This window comes from Penicillium maclennaniae (genome assembly GCF_028827695.1).
Source record: "Penicillium maclennaniae strain IBT 15551 chromosome Unknown utg000005l:1.0-2652337.0:1.0-2654196.0, whole genome shotgun sequence".
Classification (NCBI taxonomy): domain Eukaryota; kingdom Fungi; phylum Ascomycota; class Eurotiomycetes; order Eurotiales; family Aspergillaceae; genus Penicillium; species Penicillium maclennaniae.
Window position 1 is genome coordinate 741,135 of NW_026623217.1, and position 20,447 is coordinate 761,581.

Below are 20,447 nucleotides of genomic sequence, written 5' to 3' on the forward strand. Positions count from 1 at the left end.
GGTTACTAAGAGGAGAGGAGACGAAAGGATAAGAGAAGACACGAGGGCAAGAGGACAAAAAGGGAAAGAAGGAGAAAAGGTGTTGGGCGGATGTTCGAGGAGTTGTGGTTGGTGGAGATCCTCTTCAGCTTCACATCCACAATCCAATTGTCGTTTCTTGCTTTATGTTCTGGCGATTCTTGTTACTTGTTCTCTTCTTTCTCTTCCTTCTATGCTTTTTGAGTATCCGGGTTTACAGTCTTTGTGCGGTTCTTCTTCTAGATATGTCCTGCACTACATACAGTGCCTTTGCATCGATGTCACTCACGCCTATATCCTTGGGTCTTCTCAGTCTCGAGTCCCTATTTTCAGGGTTTTCCTGGATCACAAGCTTTGAATGCCCTCATGGATAGCCGCTACAGACCCCATCATTCCTCAAGTCATCGATCCGAGCGATTCCTGTCTGGGAGGAGACGTGTTGGCATGTCTGAGAAACAAGCGTGGAATCGAACCGAAGCCCCGCATTCCCATGCGTCATGTTTTCTCCAGTAGGACTGCACAGCCATGGAATCGAAAGACATCAATTGTGCCCGGGGACCCGTCTGATGCAATTGCGAATGCAAGGGACACCGTCCCTGCTGTTCCGAGACCGCAGCTAACGATTGTATTTGGGGTGCGTGCAAGGGATGGTTCAGGTACGGGCCCATCCTGTCCTAATCTTTGTCCAGTCCGCGTCCCTCTGGACCATGTCTTGGATACCGGGAGATTTGAACCCTCCATTGTCATAAGTGACGTACACTTCCGCGTCTATGAAAAGACGATCATTTTCGTTTCCATCCTTGTGGATCCGGAATATCGGCAATCGGATGGGAGATGTTATGACTTTGGCGCCGGCACGGAAGCCCCGGAGACTGGACAGGGCGCGTAGGCTGCAGAGTTCACCGAGACATGGACTGATGGGACGCCTGTCTTCCGATGGTCAACCGTACTGCACGTAAGAGCAATAGAGTAATATCAAGAGACTAGAACTATCGAACATTGTTTAGTTTCCAAGTCGTTGTTCGTGCCTGAGGCAGACAACGCGCCACGGGACAAGCCACACGAGCCTCATATTAGCGCGATTTGGATTCTTCTTACATGTCCCTTCTTTCGACACTTCCCAGAGTTGACCCGACCTGACACTCTGGCAACACATACTATATCTCGGAGCAGCCGTGATTTTCCAAAGTCCGGCTGCTTGTCTCATGTCCGACCACTAGAAACCCATCGATCCTCACTTCCTCGGACTCTTGAAGACGTGCGACATGGCCGACACTCCAGAAGAGAACCCCTATGCGGGACTTCAGTCTTCCTCAGAGGATGAGGAGGGCCAGGAGACAGAGGCACCCGTGGAGTCCTTGATATCCGGCCGTGCGAAGCGAAGCACCGCTGGTTTACACATGTCCGCTCTCCTCGAAGCCGCTGCAGACGATGACCTTACACTACTATTCGAGGAGGTGGAGGATGACAATGAATTTGCGGAGGATGAGGCAGGAGACGAAGACGATATGGCACTTGACTCGTCCTCGGATGATGATGATGACCAGGGTCCGAACGCGGACAACGACTTTGAAGGCGAGAAACAGCTGCAGAAAGAAGAGCGCAAGAAACGCCGAGCACAGAACGATCTTCGATTCCAAACCCTGCGCAAGCGCGTCAAAATTGACCCGACCGCAGTCTCTGCCGTACCTCCTCCCCGTCCGAAGAAAAAGTCAGAGCGCATCTCTTGGCTCCCTACACCAGAAGATGGCCCTACGCGAACATCCTCACGCAGGCAAACTATGGCCAACAAGGAAGTCACGCATGCGCGTCTCAAGGACAGCCAGGAGAAGCGTATTCGCATTATTGCTACAATGAAGGAGGCTGAGAAGCGCAAGGCCCATCTGAAACCCAAGAAAATGACCCAAGAGGATCATCTTGCGGAGGCAGCGAGGATCGAGCGACTCAACAGCAAGAGTGTGAATCGGTGGGAAGCCGCAGAGAAAAGGAGAGCAGAGGAGCGAAAGGCCAAGATTGAGGCGCTGCAGAACCGCCGCCTTGATGGTCCTGTCATTTCCTACTGGAGCGGAGTGGCTACGTGGACCAACGGCCGTCTCACGCGAGTGGGCAAGGTTGATATTAAAGTGAAGCCGGATAAGCCCAAGTCAGAGAAGGACGATCCTAAGAAGAAGAAGAAGGAGGAGGAGAAGACCGTGGATTCACAGGAGGCTACTCTAGCTACTCCTGCTCCTGGACTGTCGCAACAGTTGCAACAGTTGCCTGTGAGCACGCCAGCTCAATCTGAAGGCCCTCTGGCTCCAACATCAATTGTCCAGCCCACCACTATTCCGCCATCTGATCAGAATAATTCTCAAAATGTCCCGGTCCCGGAGACCGTCGCGACTCCGCTTGCACCTGCACCTCCAGCACCTACCATCATTGAATCCGTCAAGCCAGATGATCAAGCTATTGAAAATGAAGTGGCCGAGCCCACCGAGAAAGCCGGGAGCGAAGGTACCAACAACACCCACGATACGCCGGCAAAGACCCCGACTTCCGCAGCAAATACCTTAGATAAGTATCCAAAACCCGCTGTGGAGATTCCGGCGCCTCCTGTACCGGATGCACCGGTGCCCAATGAAGCTCAAATTCCAAAGTCGACAAAGGACCCTCAGGACGATGTGATGGAGGTTGACCCAAAGCCACCGCATGCCAATGCCGAGATTGATGCCTCGCAGTCAGCACCTGATCAAACAAATCCACCGACCGCCACAAGCGCCGGCACACAAAACGTTTCAGGGGACCCTCAACCTGAGCCCAGTACAACGGAGGAGAGGCAGCAGGTTACACTCCACCCAGCACCTGCACCTGCAACCACCCCATTGGGCCCTCAAGCCCCTCCCGCAATCTCGGCCGATGCAGCTCCGCTGCACACCACGCCACCCGTGATTGATGCAATCCAGGGCCACCAACCCGGATCAGCCCTGCCGACATCTCTCCCATCACATGAACTGAGTGGCTTGCCAGCACAGTCCGAGGCGCCAGATGTGACAGAGGTGGCAGAGGTGCCGCAGCTCCCGCCGGTAATCGAGAAGACGGGCCGCAATCTGACTATCCTCGAGAATTTTGACGACAAGACGGCACATAGCAAAAAGTACAGCATGTACTTCAACGCGAGGAAGCCGCCTCGCCTGACTAGTACGTGATCATGAGGATTGCAAGCGAGTGAGCGAAGACTGACCCATCATAGAAATCTCGTCATCACTGTGTGTCATCACCTCATTACCATCGCGTTATCGTGATCCAGAGACCGCCCTTCCTTACGCCAACTCCTACGCGTATGGACAAATCCGCAAGATGCTGTCCCAGGGATACATCTGGAGCTCGATGCTGGGCTGCTTCGTTGGCGCCGCAGATACCGCAGCGCGCGGCGTACCCGATCGATTCTTGGGTAAGACAACGGTCGAAGAGACCGCGACTAAGCCCACAGTGAAGGATTCGGTGGTCTCGAAGGTCTCGGCAAAGCCAGCTACTAATGAAACAGCGACGGCCGAGTCAATGGAGATGGACCAGACCAGTTAAAACTACCGAGAGTACGTGTACGATATGTCATTCTGAGATACCCAGCTATAAACCAAATTTAAGCCCTGTAAGATCCAAACAGTGTACCCGAATAAGCTCGACATGGGCTCCACCATGGGATCATCGATTTTCTGGACCTATGACCTGCGAAACCCTTCTCAGGGGTGTGCTGGTCGATGATGTCTACCACTCTCGGGGGGATTCCCGAAGTCAAGAAGTCAAGACGCCGAGGGTCGACGGCGGCAGTCGTCCAGGGTTTGGCACGGAGAGCGGCGGGAGTCAGTTCACACAATAGAATACCGAGGAGGGCAAGGCGTCTCCGGACGTGTGTGTACACTCATCCTTTGAAAACTCTGCGAGTTTGTTTCTTATCCCCACCCCAAAGCTCACTAGCAAGTCAGTGTAGGCCATGTTTGTGTTACAATGATTCTATTTTTTTTATGTCCATTGCAGAATTCTTCCATGACTTCACTGCCCCAGAATGATCGACTGTATTGCCGTTCTCCAGTGTTTCTCCAATGGCTGCACGGACCCGAAACACAGCTTACGGAAGATCGACATGGAGCCATGATGGATTCGGTGACATGGGCCAAAGATTCTAGAGCCAGACTAGAGCGTCTCAGGACAAGGGAAACCCTGAACATAGTTTAGTCCATCAGCGTGCCGCGCCCATGACGATCAAGCCGATCAAGTTTGGCCAGAACGAGCCCACGCACGGCCAGATCCGCGCACACTCTACGTGTCAAGGATGTGTCACGGTGGGACAAGAGGGGCGTTTCCACCCCTTTGAATCGAACCAGTTCCACTTTTGATTCAATTTTTAGATGTTTATAATATTTTGAGGATTAATTATGATGAGGGTTTTTTATTTTATTTTATTTTTTTCATTCTTGTGATTGTGTGCGCTCGGCTCAGAGGGATTTATGGCGTCATTTGTGTAATGCTGCCTAGTCCAGTGAAGGGCCCCCCGATCTGGGGATGGCGCGATCAACTTAGATCCGACCGCCTCCGGAGAAGTTTCCCCTGTCACGGAGCACACTAGTGTGTGGTCTTATGCAGGTAAACCTGGAAGTTGGGCAGAACGTATCGTCCGAGCACGTTGCGCTTGGATCTAGAACATCTAGAATCACCTCTAGGACAAGGTACTCGGGCATAGTTCTTCAACAGCCGTCAATGTGCTACAATTCTACATTCAGTGGTGGACAAAGAGAAACGGAGAGGGAGACACAATTAGAGTGGCAAAATGCAACAGCACAACGGAGATAATTATAGAAGAGACTGAAAGGGAATACATTACTGAGTCAGCCAGTCTAGACGTCCCATTGCGTGTACAGTACACCGGATTCACCCACAGCCCACGGCCCGAGGTTACCCATAGTGGGGGAAGGAGACCCGAGGGTCCTCCGATCGTCCCAAAAGAGTCTAGAACTCAGTTATGGTGTGCTCCTCTCGCGCTCTCTCACTCTCTCTCTGACTCTTTTTATTTATACTCCTCAGTTCCCCTCCATTCCTAGATCGACCTTAACCTTTCACACTCACACATCAAATCACCACCATACACACCACGATCATCACACTCCGATCGCTAGAAATTATAGTTTTCTTCCGGTATGTCAGCAGAGAACCGATCCGCCAGGGAAGGCCTTATCTGCCCCCACTCAGGGCGAAGATAGCCGTCCCCGGCCATGGAGTGACACAGGAACTGACCTTATCAGCTTCATTCCGGGTTTCCTGGAGAACATACATATTTTGCCTTCCAGAACTTTTTACGATCCTGCACCCACCCGTCTGTTGTCCTGTTGTCTCTTGACCGCAACATTGCAACATTACATACCTCACAAAATCCCTCGTGCTCCACACCTAGCCCTGTCTCCGAAAGCAAGATAAGATAGCGTGAGGCATTTGAAGCCACGGCTTCACCGCCATCCCATATGACTCAATCTACTTCCCACCGTCGTTCCCCTTCCTCTCATGCCTCGAAGCCGAAGTCTCGTCCTGTCCTACATCGACGTGGTACCTCTGCCGTGAGCTTGTCCATCTCCAAGTTGGGATCCGGTCACAATCACGCTTGCGGTGTGAGCAGGAGCAGGGACGACGACGCCGACTTTGACATGGCCGCCAGTTTTCTTAATTTTTGGTACGTCTCTTATCTCTCAGGGGGGGGGGGCGGCAAAGCAGGGACTTTCCTTGCATACCAGTTACCGTCATGAGCCTAGTCCCCCCGCCCGGTCGATCCTTAAATGGCCGCTAACACCATCAACAGCGCCATGTGCGAAAAACAAATCACCGTCCCATCCAACACCGTCCTCTATTGCAGTGAAAGGTATGTCTTTGGTCTTTTGTTTTGCTTCAAATTATAGAAAAACGTCTTAACACAACCCACAGTTGCCGCCGAAAAGACTCCTGCAAACCACTCTCAGCCTCTATGCCCTCCATGACCAACATGTCCTCCACGCACACTACATCAACACCTCCCACATCCCCCCCTCTCTCCGCTCGAACCATTGTGGCTCCCATGACTCCCACCCGGTTCCCATCCACCTCAATGCCATCCATCAGGATACCCACCGAACCCCACGACTCCAAAACAGATCTTGACCCCACCGAATGGAAGCCCGTATTACTCGCCGGTAACCCGGGCACCGGGACTTCCCTCGCCTCCTCCGATGCCTGGAACTACCTCTCCCGATTCCACGGCGGATCAGAGAACCTCCTCGCTCGCCGCGCCCGAAGCGCCGCTTCCCTACCGGCTCTCGTTGGCGGCGCTCCGTCCATGACGACCACCGTCTCCGAGGCCTCGTCTTACTCCAGCACCGCCTCCGACTACCTCGGCATGTACGAGCAGCGCCCTCTTCCTCCGCGCCACAACCCGTACTTTTCCTCCAGCGCCGTGACCAAAAGTGTGGAATTGGTTGTTCCGCACATCGTGAACACGCCTGATGTCGTCGCTGTCGAGATGTCGGATTCGGGATCTATTTTCCCCGCTAGTTCGGCGGTTTGGGAAGATGCTTGTGAGAAGGCGACTCCTATTACCATTGAGTCTGTGCAGGCACGGGCTCAAGAGCTTGATCGGATTGTCTAGCCGTCTGATCAAGTTGCATATATACTTTCTGTCATCTTATCATCTCTTCATCTTTCATAAAATTTTGTGGCTTTTGGCTTTTACATTGCAATGATGGGCTGAGAATTCAGATTTTTCCTCTACCCTTTTTTGTTTTTGAATGAGATCGGATTTGACTGATGAGACTTGGCAATTAGACATTTCTTTTCATCTGAATGAAATGAGAACATTCCACATGATAATATTCTATCTACGATAGATCTATCTGTATTGGTTTATTGAGATACTTGTCTATTCTTTCATGCAAAGTTGATAAGAACCAGCAGTATACCCATATGCAATGTAGAAAATGACGATGCCAATCTGCTCGCCATGAACATACGTGGACCATAATTTTAAAAGTATGTATCTGTAGAAAATGGTGTATAGATGACGTAGAGTTCGATCCAGACTTGAATCGAACCCCATGCCGTACCATTCGGCGTTTCCAAGGCGGGAAATAGATTCACACATATCAAAATTCCCTGATTGTCCTATCTGCAACACGTGTGATGCATTGACGCCAGACTGCACATGCTCGGTATATGAGGATGGTGGCTGCCGATTGTCATGTGTTCTTGATCACCTGCATGAAGGTATAGCCTTATCTCATCGGTTTATCTCTCATTGGCCTTTGATTGACGTCAAGTTCCATCACAATGCTCTATAATATTTTTTTGGACATAGATCCAGGCCTGTAATTAGAAGGTCTGGCATGGTCTGGGAACAGGAGGCGCAAAACACACATCTTATGAAGATAACATTAGTCCTACTTCAGTACCCATTGCACAGCAGTTTGCGAAAACTTAGACTTGACAATACAATCAACTACATCTCACCCATCATTGAATATTGTAAATAAATGATTCGCTCCCTCTCTCCAAGCAACTGATTGGCACTAGGCTTCAGCCTCGTAAACTGCAATCACACCCACTGCGCCGACTTTTAAGTCGCAGATACCTGCATAAATCATTCATCACAACAAAACAAAACAAATCGGTCTAGCATTTCACATGGAGGTGTAAGAGTGGGTTATCTAAATTCATTCTGGTGTGCCCGCGCACATATTCACTAAATAGGCGGTAGGCATGAGCTGTCTTATTCACAATATTCTGTCTCTGAGCTTATCTTAATTTGGCCTTTTAAGGACCTCGGTCACGCAACAAGGCGCGCTCTGGCGGAGCCTACCCCCATGTATTGATGATGCTTTGACATAGGTCTAGACTCAAGATAATGCCTACACTATAATTGATTTCAACGCAAGGCAGGTCTAGACTATAATTGATTTTCTTGTATATGCCCCAAGAATGGGTTCAGGTTATCTACATTTCTTTTCTTTTCCCATCTGAAGAACTTATGATCACATGATATTCGCTTCTCTCAGTTTGTAGGTAAAAAATGATCAAAATCACGGTGACAACTCATCAAAAAAAAGAAGCGTGCTTCCTAAGCTGATGACTTTAGTGTCAGAGGGTCTTATCTCAGCTCTAGATCCTTCTCAGTGAGAGGAACCTCGAAAGTAACAGCTGTAGTGTACCTCAACCCGTTGAGTGTCAACTTCAACTCTTGAAGATCGGCTCCAAATGACGGATAGTCTTGAGTCTCCTCCGCGAACTTGGGCTGTTTGATCTGGAGATACGCTCTGTCCGACGCTGCAGCCAGAGTTTTTCGTACCGGGTGCTCCTGAGGCAAGAAAGTTGTGGATTTAATGTGGTCAGTTGAAAGCCAATAAGTGTTGGTGTCGGCAGGTTCCCAGTAGCGATTTGTCTCAGAGTAAGGATTGGCGACAACTATGTCCTTGATGTATTGGGCCATTTCATTATCCAACTCCTCGATTTAGTACTTGTCCGCAAGCCTTGCGAGCTCTATGGCAGCCGATATATGATATGCTCTGTCGGGTCAACAATGTCGAACTTGACCAAGCAAAGGTAAAGCCATTGGAAAAGTGCTTCAAGACTTCGTACGGAGATAACATCCTCCATGTCTTCCAGATCTACTGTCTGCTACTGAACCTCCAGAAATTCACCCTCAAACATTGCTGAAAAAGACAGGCGATTCTGCGCAGAGAAGATCCTTGGAGATGGTGTATTCGTTATCGCAATGCTTCATTCGAATTTTGACCTGAGGTCCATGATAGAGGGGAAGGATACTGCAACGTCCAGATCCAGTTACACACTTTCTGTATCCCATGTCCAGTCAGCTGCTTACCTTGTCACGAAGTGCTGGGCACTATCTTCGGTTGCCTCGGTCTTGGTCCCGAAATTCAAGTTGCAAGCCTGATGAGTATTGGATGTGTTAGAGGTGATTTTGGATGGTCGATTCGCTAGATATGGCGTGGCTGCTCTTGTGTGGGCTGAAACAGCAAAGAGTTGGGGATGTGAAGAAGGCAGAAAGAAAGAGAGATGAGGAAGATGAAGATCGTAGGATTCAGTAATCAAATACTCAACGAGTGGGCGATGTAAGGTAAGGCGGGAGACGGTGGGATCCCAACGGCCAACGCTCACTGCAAACAAGAGGAAAGGTTTCAAAGGTAGCGCGCGTATCTATGGACTTGGGTTTTACTTCCGTATTGCAAACGGACCTGATTTCTACCTATATTCAATTTGGTCTGTCCATATCCTGCCTTGTCCCTATACACTGCCACGAAACCTGTATCATTGTCACCTTGACATGCAAGACCCAACCTATCTGGTTTCTTCTCTCTTTCTGCTCCCTGTTCTAATTAACTTGCACTCATCGCCTCAATAGCAGCTGACTCTGGAGAGATTCATTGGAAATGTCACTTGCAGTGGCAAACAAAGAAAGTGCTATTGAAGGCTGGAATGCTGCTGGATCTCTATCTCAACTGGACAGTGCATTCGCGCCCAACATCATTCGACTTTCAAGTAGAAGGCCGGAATCTCGGTATACGAGAGTGGTCGAGAAATGAGAGAAGGTGAGGATGCTTGAAAAGTAAGCCCTGGCAGTTTTCAAGGGCTGATTAATCTGCCCTCCCCTGGCTCTAAACCGCGATACAATCTATCTTTGACCAGATTCATTAATTGTGTCCCAATCGATTAAGGTTTTATGGTCCCGTCAACCGACTCTCCTGGTAAAGGAAAGCCCTGGTATGAGTCTGACGGATAAACATGCGGATAAGAAGCTGAGATCCCGACGCAGCGACGTACGGTAGGGTCAGCCTTAGTGGGGCAGATGGTCCTTTGTATTCTGACCGATAGAGTACTAAGGAGCAAGCCTAATGATCGTTGTAGTGTGGATGGGTTCCTGTAACAATCTAGTCAGATCTCTGCTGTTGTTTTCGATTGCCTAGTCTCTCCTTGCCTGCTGAACACTCAAGTATTCTCATGTAGACATATCGTTATTCTGGGGAAAGAAGTAGTTTCAGGCGGTGTATGTTGTAACGAGCTGCTTTATGAATTGTCGAATTCTCTAAATCAAACTTTACACTCAAGTGCTTTGACTCTTTGTTCGCGATTTGTATTGTAGATAATATCAAGACACACACCCCTGCCATGCTTTGGGAGCACGTGCGCATCAGCCCCTAGACAAGCGATAGATTGGGAAAATGCAAATCATTGACCACGTCTCTTGTCTTGCGAACGGACTATGTACACATGCCACGTGCTCTGGCCCTATCTTGTGTTCACGCGGACAAGAACGTTCACGGTGTAATTGTGGCGAGTCTACCCGCTTGTCGCTTGTCATGTATGCACGGCCGGGGGCAAAACCAGAATCAGGTAGGGCTGCTAGCCTATAAAATAGACTAGCTTCAATTAAGTTCTAAGAGATTTGGCTTTTGTTGACTTGTGGCGCGGGGAACCCGTCGGAGTTCCTTCTGCTTGTGTCTTTCAGATCTTCCCGTACTGACGGCCCGGGTATCTTATCCTTGAGACTACAATCTGACAGACCATGCGCGACCATAAGAAACCCCTTCTAATTGAACAGTTTCAATATTTTCTGTTCTCGGGACTTGCCTCGGGACTTGCCTCGGTTAAGTAATTTGTCGGGTTTTAACCTTATTTGGACTAACGGACGTACGTGTGTTTGCCCCTCCTGAACCCGCCCTCCACCCCCGGGCTCGTGTTATCATGCCTTTAGTTCCTCCTAGCTGAACGCCACTGCATGGCGTGATAAGCTACACCAATGACACTTGCCCAATAGCTTTCGCATGTAGCTTTCACCTTGTCTCGTCTTAGTCTTTGCGTGATATCGGCATGGTGGGAAAGATGCCCCGAGTCTTTTCTTCCTTGGCGTAGCACTCATGACTTGGAGAATAAAACTGATGTACCAGATACCAGACAACTTCCAAGACCTTAGGGGCGAATAATGTAAATGGATTAGATTGCGAGGTGGTATTGCTAGAGCCAAAATGGAAACGCTCTTGTGCTCCGAGGGGACTGGTCGGCTACCTTCACTTCTGGTATTGCCTATCCTAGGGCGAAAACGCAATGGTCGCTTGATACGGCTCAGTTTGAGGCTTGATGGTATCACAGCCAGTCTACCCGATAAGGGCTACTCGAGGCGTGGTACTACAGGACCCTACATGGCAAGCTTATAAGAGGGGGGGGGGCACCTGGCTACACAGCAAGGGCCGCTTGACTCCTGCATTCCCAGTGAACACCCCCGCGGAGACACACGCAACATGTCGGCTATTCGCTCCGACACGCCCGTGGATGGTGTTGTTTCGGTCTCAGGTCACGATGCCTTCGATGAAAAGACCACGATCAATGTGACCACCAAAGATGATCACCAAGTCACAACTACCTCCTTCGGATCTGGAGAGTATGGCGGCGAGGATGATCGTGATAGTGACGACGTGATTATCGTCGATGGTGCTGATGCCTCGAATCACTTGCTTCCCATGCGAGATGATGGTGACCCAGCGTTGACATTTCGAAGTCTGGTCTTGGCCTCGGGTCTCTCCTGCTTCCAGGCGGTCATGTACCAGATTTATATGGTAAGTCACTACGGACTTTCCCTTCATACTTTGACTGACGTATTAATGTTTAGTTCAAACCAACCCTCATCACTATCCAAGGAACTTTCATCGTCCTCATTTCATACTTTATTGGCAGAGCCTGGGCCAAGTTCCTCCCCCGTGGAGATAAATTCGAGGCTCGATGGAGAGCACAGGGTGGCCAAGGCAAGCTTCCCTTATATATTACGATTCTCAAATTCATCAACAATGGGCCATGGACATTGAAGGAACATGCGATTTGCTCCATCACGGCCACTAGTGCTTCGAGCGCCGCCGCAAGCTCAGAGGTGTTCGCAGCACAAGAGCTCTTTTACAACATGTCGCTGACTCCGACAACTGTCATCTTGAGCACCATCTCTATCGGCCTGTTCGGTTACGGAATTTGTGGAATGATGCGTCCTATTGCGGTCTGGCACGTTGATGCCGTCTACTGGAGTACCTTGCCTACCGTGAAAGTTCTCCAAGGACTCCATTGGCAGGACTTGAAGAATTCGAAACCCTTGAGATACTTTTGGTATGCTTTTACCGGCATGGCTCTCTATGAAATCTTCCCTGCCTACATTTTTGTCTGGCTGAACTCTGTCTCCATCCCGGTATGTGATTTTCGCAATCCAGCTAACTACCTTGAACCAATCGACTGATGCATGACGCTGCAGTGTCTGGCTGCCATGAAGGCTACTGGCAATAAGGCTGCTGTCCTTACGAATCTGTTTGGTGGAGCCTCGAATAACGAGGGCCTGGGTCTTTTTAGTTTCTCTTTCGACTGGCAATATGTAAGAGATCAACGCTGTCACTGACCGAGCAAGAGAACTGACCATCCTAGATCACCTCATTCCAAACCGCCCTTCCTCTTACGCTCCAAGCTCACCAAGCCGCTGGCTTCGTTGCTTGCTTTATTGCCATGCTGGGTATTTACTACGGAAACGGTTGGGGCTCGAAGTCGCTCCCCTTCATGTCGACAAAGCTGCTTCTGAATAATGGAACTTCGTATCCAGTCAATGACGTTTTTGTCGGCGGAGTTCTCGATGAAGCAGCTTTGTTCAAGTACGGCTTGCCGAAATTAAGTGGCACCTTTGCGTTTGCTATGTTCATGGCTAATGCTGCCGTACGTATCAAGTCATTCTACATTTCAAATTTTGATCTATATAAGCTGACCATTCCCAAGATCGGTGCTCTTCTTGTGCACTGCTTCCTCTTCTGGGGCAAGGACATCTACAAAGCGTTCAAGAGCGCTAAGGAAGGTCGATATGACGATCGCCACCACGAACACATGGCTAAGCACTACAAAGAAGCGCCTTGGTGGTGGTATGTAGTCGTTCTTGTCGTCAGTTTCGTCTTGGGTCTTATTGTTGTCCTTAAAGAGGACATTTCACTCCCAGCCTGGGCATATGTTGTCTCCTTGGCGGTTGGAATTATCATATCTCCTTTTGTGAGTGGATCCCCTTACCCTTGAAGTTTACAAAGCTGTGCTAATCTGTTGAAGAGTACTATATTGTACTCTCGCTACGGAAATGGCATTGCAACCAATAACCTATCGAAAATGTTGGCGGGCCTTATGATCCCTGGACGCCCAGTTGGCAATATGTACTTTGCTGCTTGGTCGCACAACGTCATCTCTAATGCCGTCAACCTGTCTAACGATCTGAAGATGGGAGAATATCGTCAGTTTTTTTTCCATATATTCTTGTCTCGGACTAACTTATCAATCTAGTCAAAATCCCCCCCGCGGGTCATGTTCCTGACTCAGATCTGGGGCACCATTCTTGGCGGATTCATCAACTACGCTGTGATGATTTCAATCGTCAGAGGAAACAAAGAGGTTCTCGAGTCTTCGAATGGTAGTAACTCTTGGAGTGGTGCCACGCTGCAAGCCTATAACACGAACGCAACCTCTTGGGCGCTGGCTTCCTATCTTTACAAGATGGGCGGCCAGTACTGGATGATACCTATTGGTATTGCCATTGGGGCTGTTTCTGTTATCGTCCATCGCATCTTCTACCATGTAGGACCCCCGATCCGCACTTCTCCTATACAATCACTAACCTCTAGCGATAGTTTGTCCCCAAAATCCGCGGGTTCGACGTTGCCGATATCAACATGCCCCAGTTCATTCAATATGCTGGCTACATCCCTTACAACCAGAGTCAGACCTGTGTCCTCTTTAGCTGGGTCTTCGCCGGTTTCTATGTCCAGTACTACCTCCGCAACTACCGTCCTCGTATCTTCAAGGACTATTCATACTTGGTCACCGGTGCCTTTGATGGCGCGAGTCTGACTGTATTGTTTATTCTCTCCTTTGCGGTATTCGGTGCTGGAGGACCTGCCCACGCCTTCCCTTCGTGGTGGGGTAATAACTCCAATGGGAACTTTGATCTCTGTCCGGTGTCTGATTAGATCTAGCACAGTTTTGAGAAGCTAATTGTGTGTGTACGAGATGCCTGTGATGACTTGTCTCTTGATACATGAATTCAATGTGCTAACGAGAGCTTGACACCCTTGACATGTCCGTAAATTCGTGTACTTGACTCATGAATAAGAATGATAGACCAAGAAGCTTGCCGCCATGACAGACCAATATCATGATGCCTACCTACTCCATCTCTCGTGCTCTTGATACGCCCTCTACAGCCGTGTGGTTTTGCCCTCCAATACGCGCTCCGCATTCAGGACATCTAGCCTGTTCCATCGGCATGCCGCATTCTCCAATAGCAAACTACCGAAATCAATGAATCAGCTTCTGTGACCAATTCAATATGGACATGAGACAATTGAGAGGTTTAACTTTTACTCACCGGATGTCCATTGACACAATTGTACCAGTGCCCAGAGTGAGTCGCGATTCCTCTTGGCCCGCTGACCATAGCTGTCTTGATCGATTGAAGCTCTTCTAGTGTCACGGTCTCGTACTGCGGTCCTTCATAGAGGCAAGTCATCTCTTGTACCTTCTCGTGGAACTCAGGGAAACTGCCCAGTTTGTCGCATAGTTTCAACGCAGCCGCGAGGAAATTGCGAGCGGTTTCAACACGGTCTTCGAGATTCCCAAGGCCCTTGTATCTTTCTTTCAGATGGTCGTTTGGTATTTCTCCTGGATGAGAGCGATGATACCACCCGTCCATCTGAGTGACTTTGGCAAATGTGAGGGTCGCCATGATGACGATGCGAGTGAGGCTAGCCTCACGGGCTTGAATGATCAAATCCCGACAATCCTTCAAGAAAGGTGCCAAGGCTGAAAATAAAGCCTGGTAGGGCTTCATTCATGCCGTTATCCCAGATAATGCGCTTGACTGCATCAGTTCCAAGATATCGCTTAATTTGATTTCTCGGGCCTTGATCCCAATAAATCGCGCCCCGAGGGTGATCTGGTTGTCGGGCTCTCGTGTCGCTATCTTCATCGCATTCATCTGAGCTGAGATAGAGACTATATCGTCCCTTGGTAACTTCTGGTAGATCGTAATAGCATCCATGAGCCTTTTCGTCGGCTGATGCTCAGCCTTCATCGTTTTGTTGAGAGTGAAAGCTTCTCTTTCAAGGCGGTCACAATCCGCATATCGAGTTGTGGCCTTTGATGATGTGCCAAATTCTCTCAAGATGGATGGTGCACTTCTGGTAGAAGTGAGTCTAGCTTCAATGTCATTCAGACGCGATTGGAGACGCTCAAGGTCGGCGTGACCCTTGGTAAGGAACCGCTTGCAAGTCTCATCCATAACAGCACGGTTGATGACGCGGTTGTATCGCTTCGTCACAAACTGGCGGATGGGCAGCTTGCAGTCCGGGCTTGAGGGGACCGTACTAGCAAGCGAAGCAGAAACATCTCGGAGGCCGTCGAATTTTCCATTTTTGTCTCTTGTGTATACTTCATCCAGACCAACCATTCCATCCACTGACTCAATCGTGAAGAAGTGACCATATCCTAGTACGATGATTGGACTTTCGTCGAGATTAATCTCAGAATAGGTTTTCCACTCGAGGAAGTCGACACGAGCATCTCTCTTGTCACCGCACTCTTGACACAGGTTCTGGGGACAATCTTCGCCGCAGAGGCTTGGGCATTGGTGGCCGCATTCCAGGGTTATTCTGCATCGCTCATCGCAAGGAAGTCGGTCACACGGTGCTGCGCATGGCATTGAGCAGGACTCTTGATGAGGGCATGACCAAGCACATCTCTCAATACATGGTGCACATGCGTCTCCGCAGGCTGAGTCGCATTGTGAGTGTGAGCAACGAACCTAATAATATGATTAGAGCTTCTGAGATGGTTCTAAGGTGGTCAATTGGCATTACCTCGCATTTTTCCTCGCATTTACCGCAGCTTTCTCCATCATGGCATTCCTTGGGGCATCTGTGATTGCAGACACCGTGTGGGCGATCACACTTCTTCGTGCATTTGGGATGCTCGAATACTACTTCTCCGCTATGGGATTTCTTCAGACATGTTCCACAAGATCCGCCACATTTATGACTGCAGGTGAGAATGCTCGTGCAAGGCTCAGCACAAAAGAAATTCTCCAATGTGACATCCACGAAGCAGCCAACTTGAACTTTGTGAGCACACTTAGGGACGGTCCTCTCAACTTTGACGTCACACTTAATGGCGTCCAAACTGTGCATCTGATGACAACTGACGGTAGTTTTGATATGACCACAGGGAAGCTTCACGTCATGAATCTTTGTCATACAAAGACCGCAATCTTCACCGCATAGCTTAGAACACTCATGCTCACAAGATGGTCGAATTCTTGAACAAGGCTTGCCACATGCAAAGCCGTCGTGCAAAACCGAGGAATGGCATTTAGCCTGGCATTGATGACCGCATGGCTCAAGTCGACGGGTGCATGGGAGACTACACCCACCTTCGGGACTCTTCCTCTCAAAGTCTCTGGGCTCGGAACAGAAAATAGGCGTTTCTGAGTGACGAGGACAGCATAGTGCCAACTCTGTGCCGAGTGCATTCATACGAGCGAGCTTAGAGTGGACATCAGCCCACATTGGGACATTGAGATATGTCTCAGCATTTCCAATCAAATACATTCCATGCTGGGCCCGGCTGAGGAGCACGTTGATGCGGTTTTCGGTGCGTAGGAAGCCAACTTTGCGTTTCGAATTGCTGCGAACTAGGGAGACAATGATCACCTTTGCCTCTTCACCTTGAAAATTGTCAACGGTAGCAAGACGGAGCGTCTGGAGCAATGTCTTCTTTTCGATTGCCTTTTTGCCGTTTGCCTTGGGGGTCTCGTCATCAAACTTCTCGAGCCCATCCGCTGCCAATGTCTCCAAATCCCGCTCGCTGAGACAAATCTCAAAGTCATTGCCGAGAGAGGCTCGAAGTTTCCGTAGCTGTCCGGTATATGGAGTGATCAGGGCAATGTCTGTGCTTTTGTACTCGCCTTGTCGAACAAGGTGACGTACCAGAGCAGTAGCCATTTCGACCTCCCACTGGTTGCTATGAGATTTCACACGGCTGCCATCATCTCTAGAGTCTTCTCCACATCGATGGTCCAGCCAAAAGAGGTTGTGTCGCATTCCAACAACATTGGGTAGAGCCGTGACGCTTTCGTGATCCTCGAGTTTTGGATACACACTCCTGACAAGCTGCGAGATCTCAGGTCTCATCCTTCTCTGTACATTGAGCTGTGCAACAGATATAGGCTTAAGGCCTGGCTCACCAACAGCACGTCGCTCGAATTGGCTTCTGTCCAGCTGCCAAGCTCTTCCAGTTGAGGTTTCCAGGCTTAGTGAGTGATTCAAAATCTGTGGTCGCAGCTGCCGGTGATCGCCAATCTGGATGAAATGCTCAACACCAGGCATAAGAGCTGAGATGACATGGGCCTCCATGACCTCAGCTGCCTCCTCGCAGATGATCACCTTTGTTCCTATGCGCCGTATTGTCTCGATGTTGCGAGCAAGGCCCGTGGTTGTAACGCCCACAACATCGGCCTGGATCAGGGCTCGACGATTGATCTCTTCATGTACTGCATTGATCGTTTCACGAAGTTTTGCAGCACGATCGAGAGCTTCACAAAGCGAGGCGGTCTCGCTCTTCTGCCATTTCTTGAACCAGCTGATCGCAAGGATCCGGCGCTCTGGCATCGAAAGATTATGGATGTTATGCTCGGCAGTGCGTGTGAGGCCTTCCAATCGCAAATCATCAACTTCACTCCCTTTTTGAGCTTCCTGTGTCTTCATAGACTTGACTCCGAGCCAGCTGAGCAACTTATCATCAGTGACAGTCTCAAATCCCTCTGGTCTGGCTGCTCCAGCTGTCTGTGTATATTAGGCCATTTCCGGCGCACAAAATGCTCCATTGTGGCCCAGGCCACGCCTTTCTGGGACTTATGTAGAGGTTTCATTGAATACCCAGCTTTTTCCATACACTCCTCAAGCTCTCCGTAGCTCTTGCCGAGGGTCTGTGACTCTACCCTTGTCTTTCCGATGTTTTTGCTGACAACGCGAAGGTTCTTGCCTTCAAGCTCAGAGGCCTGACTGCGGCCGCCGATACGCATTATTTTCTCGATACCAATATCAAGAAGGTGTTTCAGAAACTGATCCAAAGCATGATTCGTATAACAGCTGAGGTCCAAGTAAGTAAGGGTACAATCGGGCATGAAAACTACTACTCACATCACAAGGATTGGGCCCAATTTTGCTTTCTTCTTGATCTCGAGGAGAGCTTGAACAAGTTTGACACCGACATAGGATTTTCCAGTTCCCGGTGGGCCTTGTATGAGGGCATACTCTCGTGTAAGAGCAGCAATAAGCCCCTGGCATTGGCCATGATCGAGACCAGTATGGGATTGCAGCTTCAAGATGTCAATGGAGTTGGGAGTACTCGGGTCCAATCCGACCTGATCTGCTCCAAATTTTGTAATCGACTTCAGTGGAAAGAGAAATCCCGGCTTGCGAGCGTATACCGGTGGGGGTATGTTGTTGCTGCCTTCATCCTCTTTCCGGCCTGGCAATACCCATTTCCGGAACGAAAATTCCCCCTCGCGTTGGATTCGTTGAAGATTTTTCAGGATTGGGGTAAATGTGGCAGGGATCAATCCGTGGAAGTCGACAAGTACACCGGTGACCTTCTCGCTGTAAAGCTGACCCAAGGAAATTAGGTCTTGCTCCAAGCATGTCGCAAGCTTGACCGTAATGCTCGGTGGAAATCTATCAGAGACAAGACTACTTTTCTTCTGGTCTCCTCGGTCCTTGGATGCATTCTTTACCGTGACCTCGAAGAAAACAAGCTTCTTCTGAATTCCTTGCGCGCTTAGGAAGCAAGCCAGACCTCCTTCCTCCAGTCGACTGGAGCCTTGCCACCATTTGCATTGCTCGCTCGAGGATCTTTTGCGGAGTTGTGGAGGCGTAAAGAAAGAAATATGTGCTTCAAGCTCATTCTTTGCATTGATAAAGATTTGCTGGATCTGCGCTCCTAGATAAAGGTGTGCCCTGCTATCCTTGCCTGAGACATATGGGTTACGTGCCAGGTCATCCTGCTGTAGCAGGTTTCGAAGGGCATCTTTAGCTGAGCCAAAGATGTCATGGCGCAAAAGCCGGAACATAGAGTCGATGTATCTCTGCAAAGGGGCGGCGAGAAAGTGTGGCTGAAGAAAGTTGGTGGACGGCAGATACTCCGAGTTCTCGCTCATAACCTCTCCGTAAGTCGGAAGAATCTGAACTTGCGAGATTTCTGCGAGGTCGTTGTCGTGCCTACCTCCAGGGATTTGTATATCCATTGGAAAGGTCGACTGGACTGGCCCAGCCTTCTGGGGATCTGCTTCAGGCATTCTGAGTGAGGCAAGACTGCGATTGGCACTGGTGATCAGGCTCTGCATGACTTCTATCTTGCTTTCAAATCCGTCAAGGTCGGCCTTGGAGCATGTTTCAGTCATCTTCTGCGCCATTTCACGGGTGAGCTCAAGCAGCGCCGGCATCTCATCGTGGAATCGAGCTCGTCGAACCCTTGACAGAAGCTGATAAATGGTATTTAACAGCAACTTCATCATGTCCGAAGATATGGGAGCGTCATCTCTGGTATTGTCCCAACTGTTCATCAGCTTCCGACAAACGCTTCTCAAAAATGCAATTGCTCGATCTCCATTTGTACCGCCGAAAGACGTGTACAGAGTGCCAACGAATGAATCAACATACAGACAGTTCAACAGAGAGGGATGAGTGATGACTTTCAGGAATGGCTCATCGTAAGCCGCAACAGATTGAAGCCCCTCTGGATGATCTGCACCGGCAGTTGCGAGAATAAATTCATGCCCATGAAGATCGTCATCCACAAGATCTTTAACGAGAAACTGGTGATTCTCTCTATTCTCGCTCTCAACTATCTCGAGAGCCCCGTTCCAGAATTGAGTGATTTCCTCTTGTTCTGTTCGAGAATATCCGGACCCAGAAATCCCAATTCTGAGCAGCCTCTTCCAATTGAAGTATTGGTTTCGAGCGTCTGGATCGTCTGCTGCGGGTTGGAAGACATAGCGGGTTGAATCAGGTCGGTTGTCGTTAGCCCCGTTAACGTCGTGCGAGAATCTGCAATTTTTACCATAGAAACAATTGCCACGCTGGTAGTGCATACATGGAGTTTTCGGTCGGTTGCGATTTCTGAAGTTGTTCGATCCCTTGTGATTGCTGGAATGGCGCTGAGATCGCCAGTTCCCGCGAGAAGCCATGCCGGGAGCAGATTGAAGTTCTGGACTGATGGTCTAATTCTGATGGACCCTAAAGTACTGTAAAGGTTCCTATAATGAAGGAAGGAGTGGATGGTAATGAGAAAACAGATGGTCATGATGGAGTGAA

At 49.5% G+C, this 20,447-nt stretch overlaps 8 protein-coding genes across 8 annotated transcripts; 4 read left to right on the forward strand and 4 right to left on the reverse strand.

Moving 5' to 3' along the window:
• Positions 1-376: 376 nt before the first annotated feature.
• On the forward strand, positions 377-907 carry N7477_005504 (uncharacterized protein; the record flags this gene model as incomplete). Its single annotated transcript, XM_056967167.1, has 1 exon — positions 377-907. The coding sequence occupies one exon, from the start codon at positions 377-379 to the stop codon at positions 905-907; it is 531 nt and encodes a 176-aa protein (XP_056821921.1).
• Positions 908-1,283: 376 nt separating this feature from the next.
• N7477_005505 (putative signal transducer) lies at positions 1,284-3,579 on the forward strand (the record flags this gene model as incomplete). The annotated part of the gene is made up of 2 exons (XM_056967168.1): positions 1,284-3,195; positions 3,248-3,579. The coding sequence occupies 2 exons, from the start codon at positions 1,284-1,286 to the stop codon at positions 3,577-3,579; spliced, it is 2,244 nt and encodes a 747-aa protein (XP_056821922.1).
• Positions 3,580-5,510: 1,931 nt separating this feature from the next.
• Positions 5,511-6,661, forward strand: N7477_005506 (uncharacterized protein; the record flags this gene model as incomplete). The annotated part of the gene is made up of 3 exons (XM_056967169.1): positions 5,511-5,716; positions 5,843-5,902; positions 5,965-6,661. The coding sequence occupies 3 exons, from the start codon at positions 5,511-5,513 to the stop codon at positions 6,659-6,661; spliced, it is 963 nt and encodes a 320-aa protein (XP_056821923.1).
• Positions 6,662-8,155: 1,494 nt separating this feature from the next.
• N7477_005507 (uncharacterized protein) lies at positions 8,156-8,494 on the reverse strand (the record flags this gene model as incomplete). The annotated part of the gene is made up of 1 exon (XM_056967170.1): positions 8,156-8,494. One exon carries the CDS (start codon positions 8,492-8,494, stop codon positions 8,156-8,158), a length of 339 nt encoding a protein of 112 aa, XP_056821924.1.
• Positions 8,495-11,321: 2,827 nt separating this feature from the next.
• N7477_005508 (OPT family oligopeptide transporter) lies at positions 11,322-14,051 on the forward strand (the record flags this gene model as incomplete). The annotated part of the gene is made up of 8 exons (XM_056967171.1): positions 11,322-11,636; positions 11,690-12,250; positions 12,314-12,430; positions 12,481-12,762; positions 12,823-13,086; positions 13,141-13,281; positions 13,369-13,659; positions 13,713-14,051. The coding sequence occupies 8 exons, from the start codon at positions 11,322-11,324 to the stop codon at positions 14,049-14,051; spliced, it is 2,310 nt and encodes a 769-aa protein (XP_056821925.1).
• Positions 14,052-14,247: 196 nt separating this feature from the next.
• Positions 14,248-14,911, reverse strand: N7477_005509 (uncharacterized protein; the record flags this gene model as incomplete). Its single annotated transcript, XM_056967172.1, has 2 exons — positions 14,248-14,370; positions 14,450-14,911. 2 exons carry the CDS (start codon positions 14,909-14,911, stop codon positions 14,248-14,250), a joined length of 585 nt encoding a protein of 194 aa, XP_056821926.1.
• N7477_005510 (uncharacterized protein) lies at positions 14,912-15,806 on the reverse strand (the record flags this gene model as incomplete). Its single annotated transcript, XM_056967173.1, has 2 exons — positions 14,912-15,673; positions 15,765-15,806. 2 exons carry the CDS (start codon positions 15,804-15,806, stop codon positions 14,912-14,914), a joined length of 804 nt encoding a protein of 267 aa, XP_056821927.1.
• A 15-nt stretch (positions 15,807-15,821) lies between these two features.
• N7477_005511 (uncharacterized protein) lies at positions 15,822-20,320 on the reverse strand (the record flags this gene model as incomplete). The annotated part of the gene is made up of 3 exons (XM_056967174.1): positions 15,822-17,918; positions 17,948-18,224; positions 18,276-20,320. The coding sequence occupies 3 exons, from the start codon at positions 20,318-20,320 to the stop codon at positions 15,822-15,824; spliced, it is 4,419 nt and encodes a 1,472-aa protein (XP_056821928.1).
• Positions 20,321-20,447: the final 127 nt, after the last annotated feature.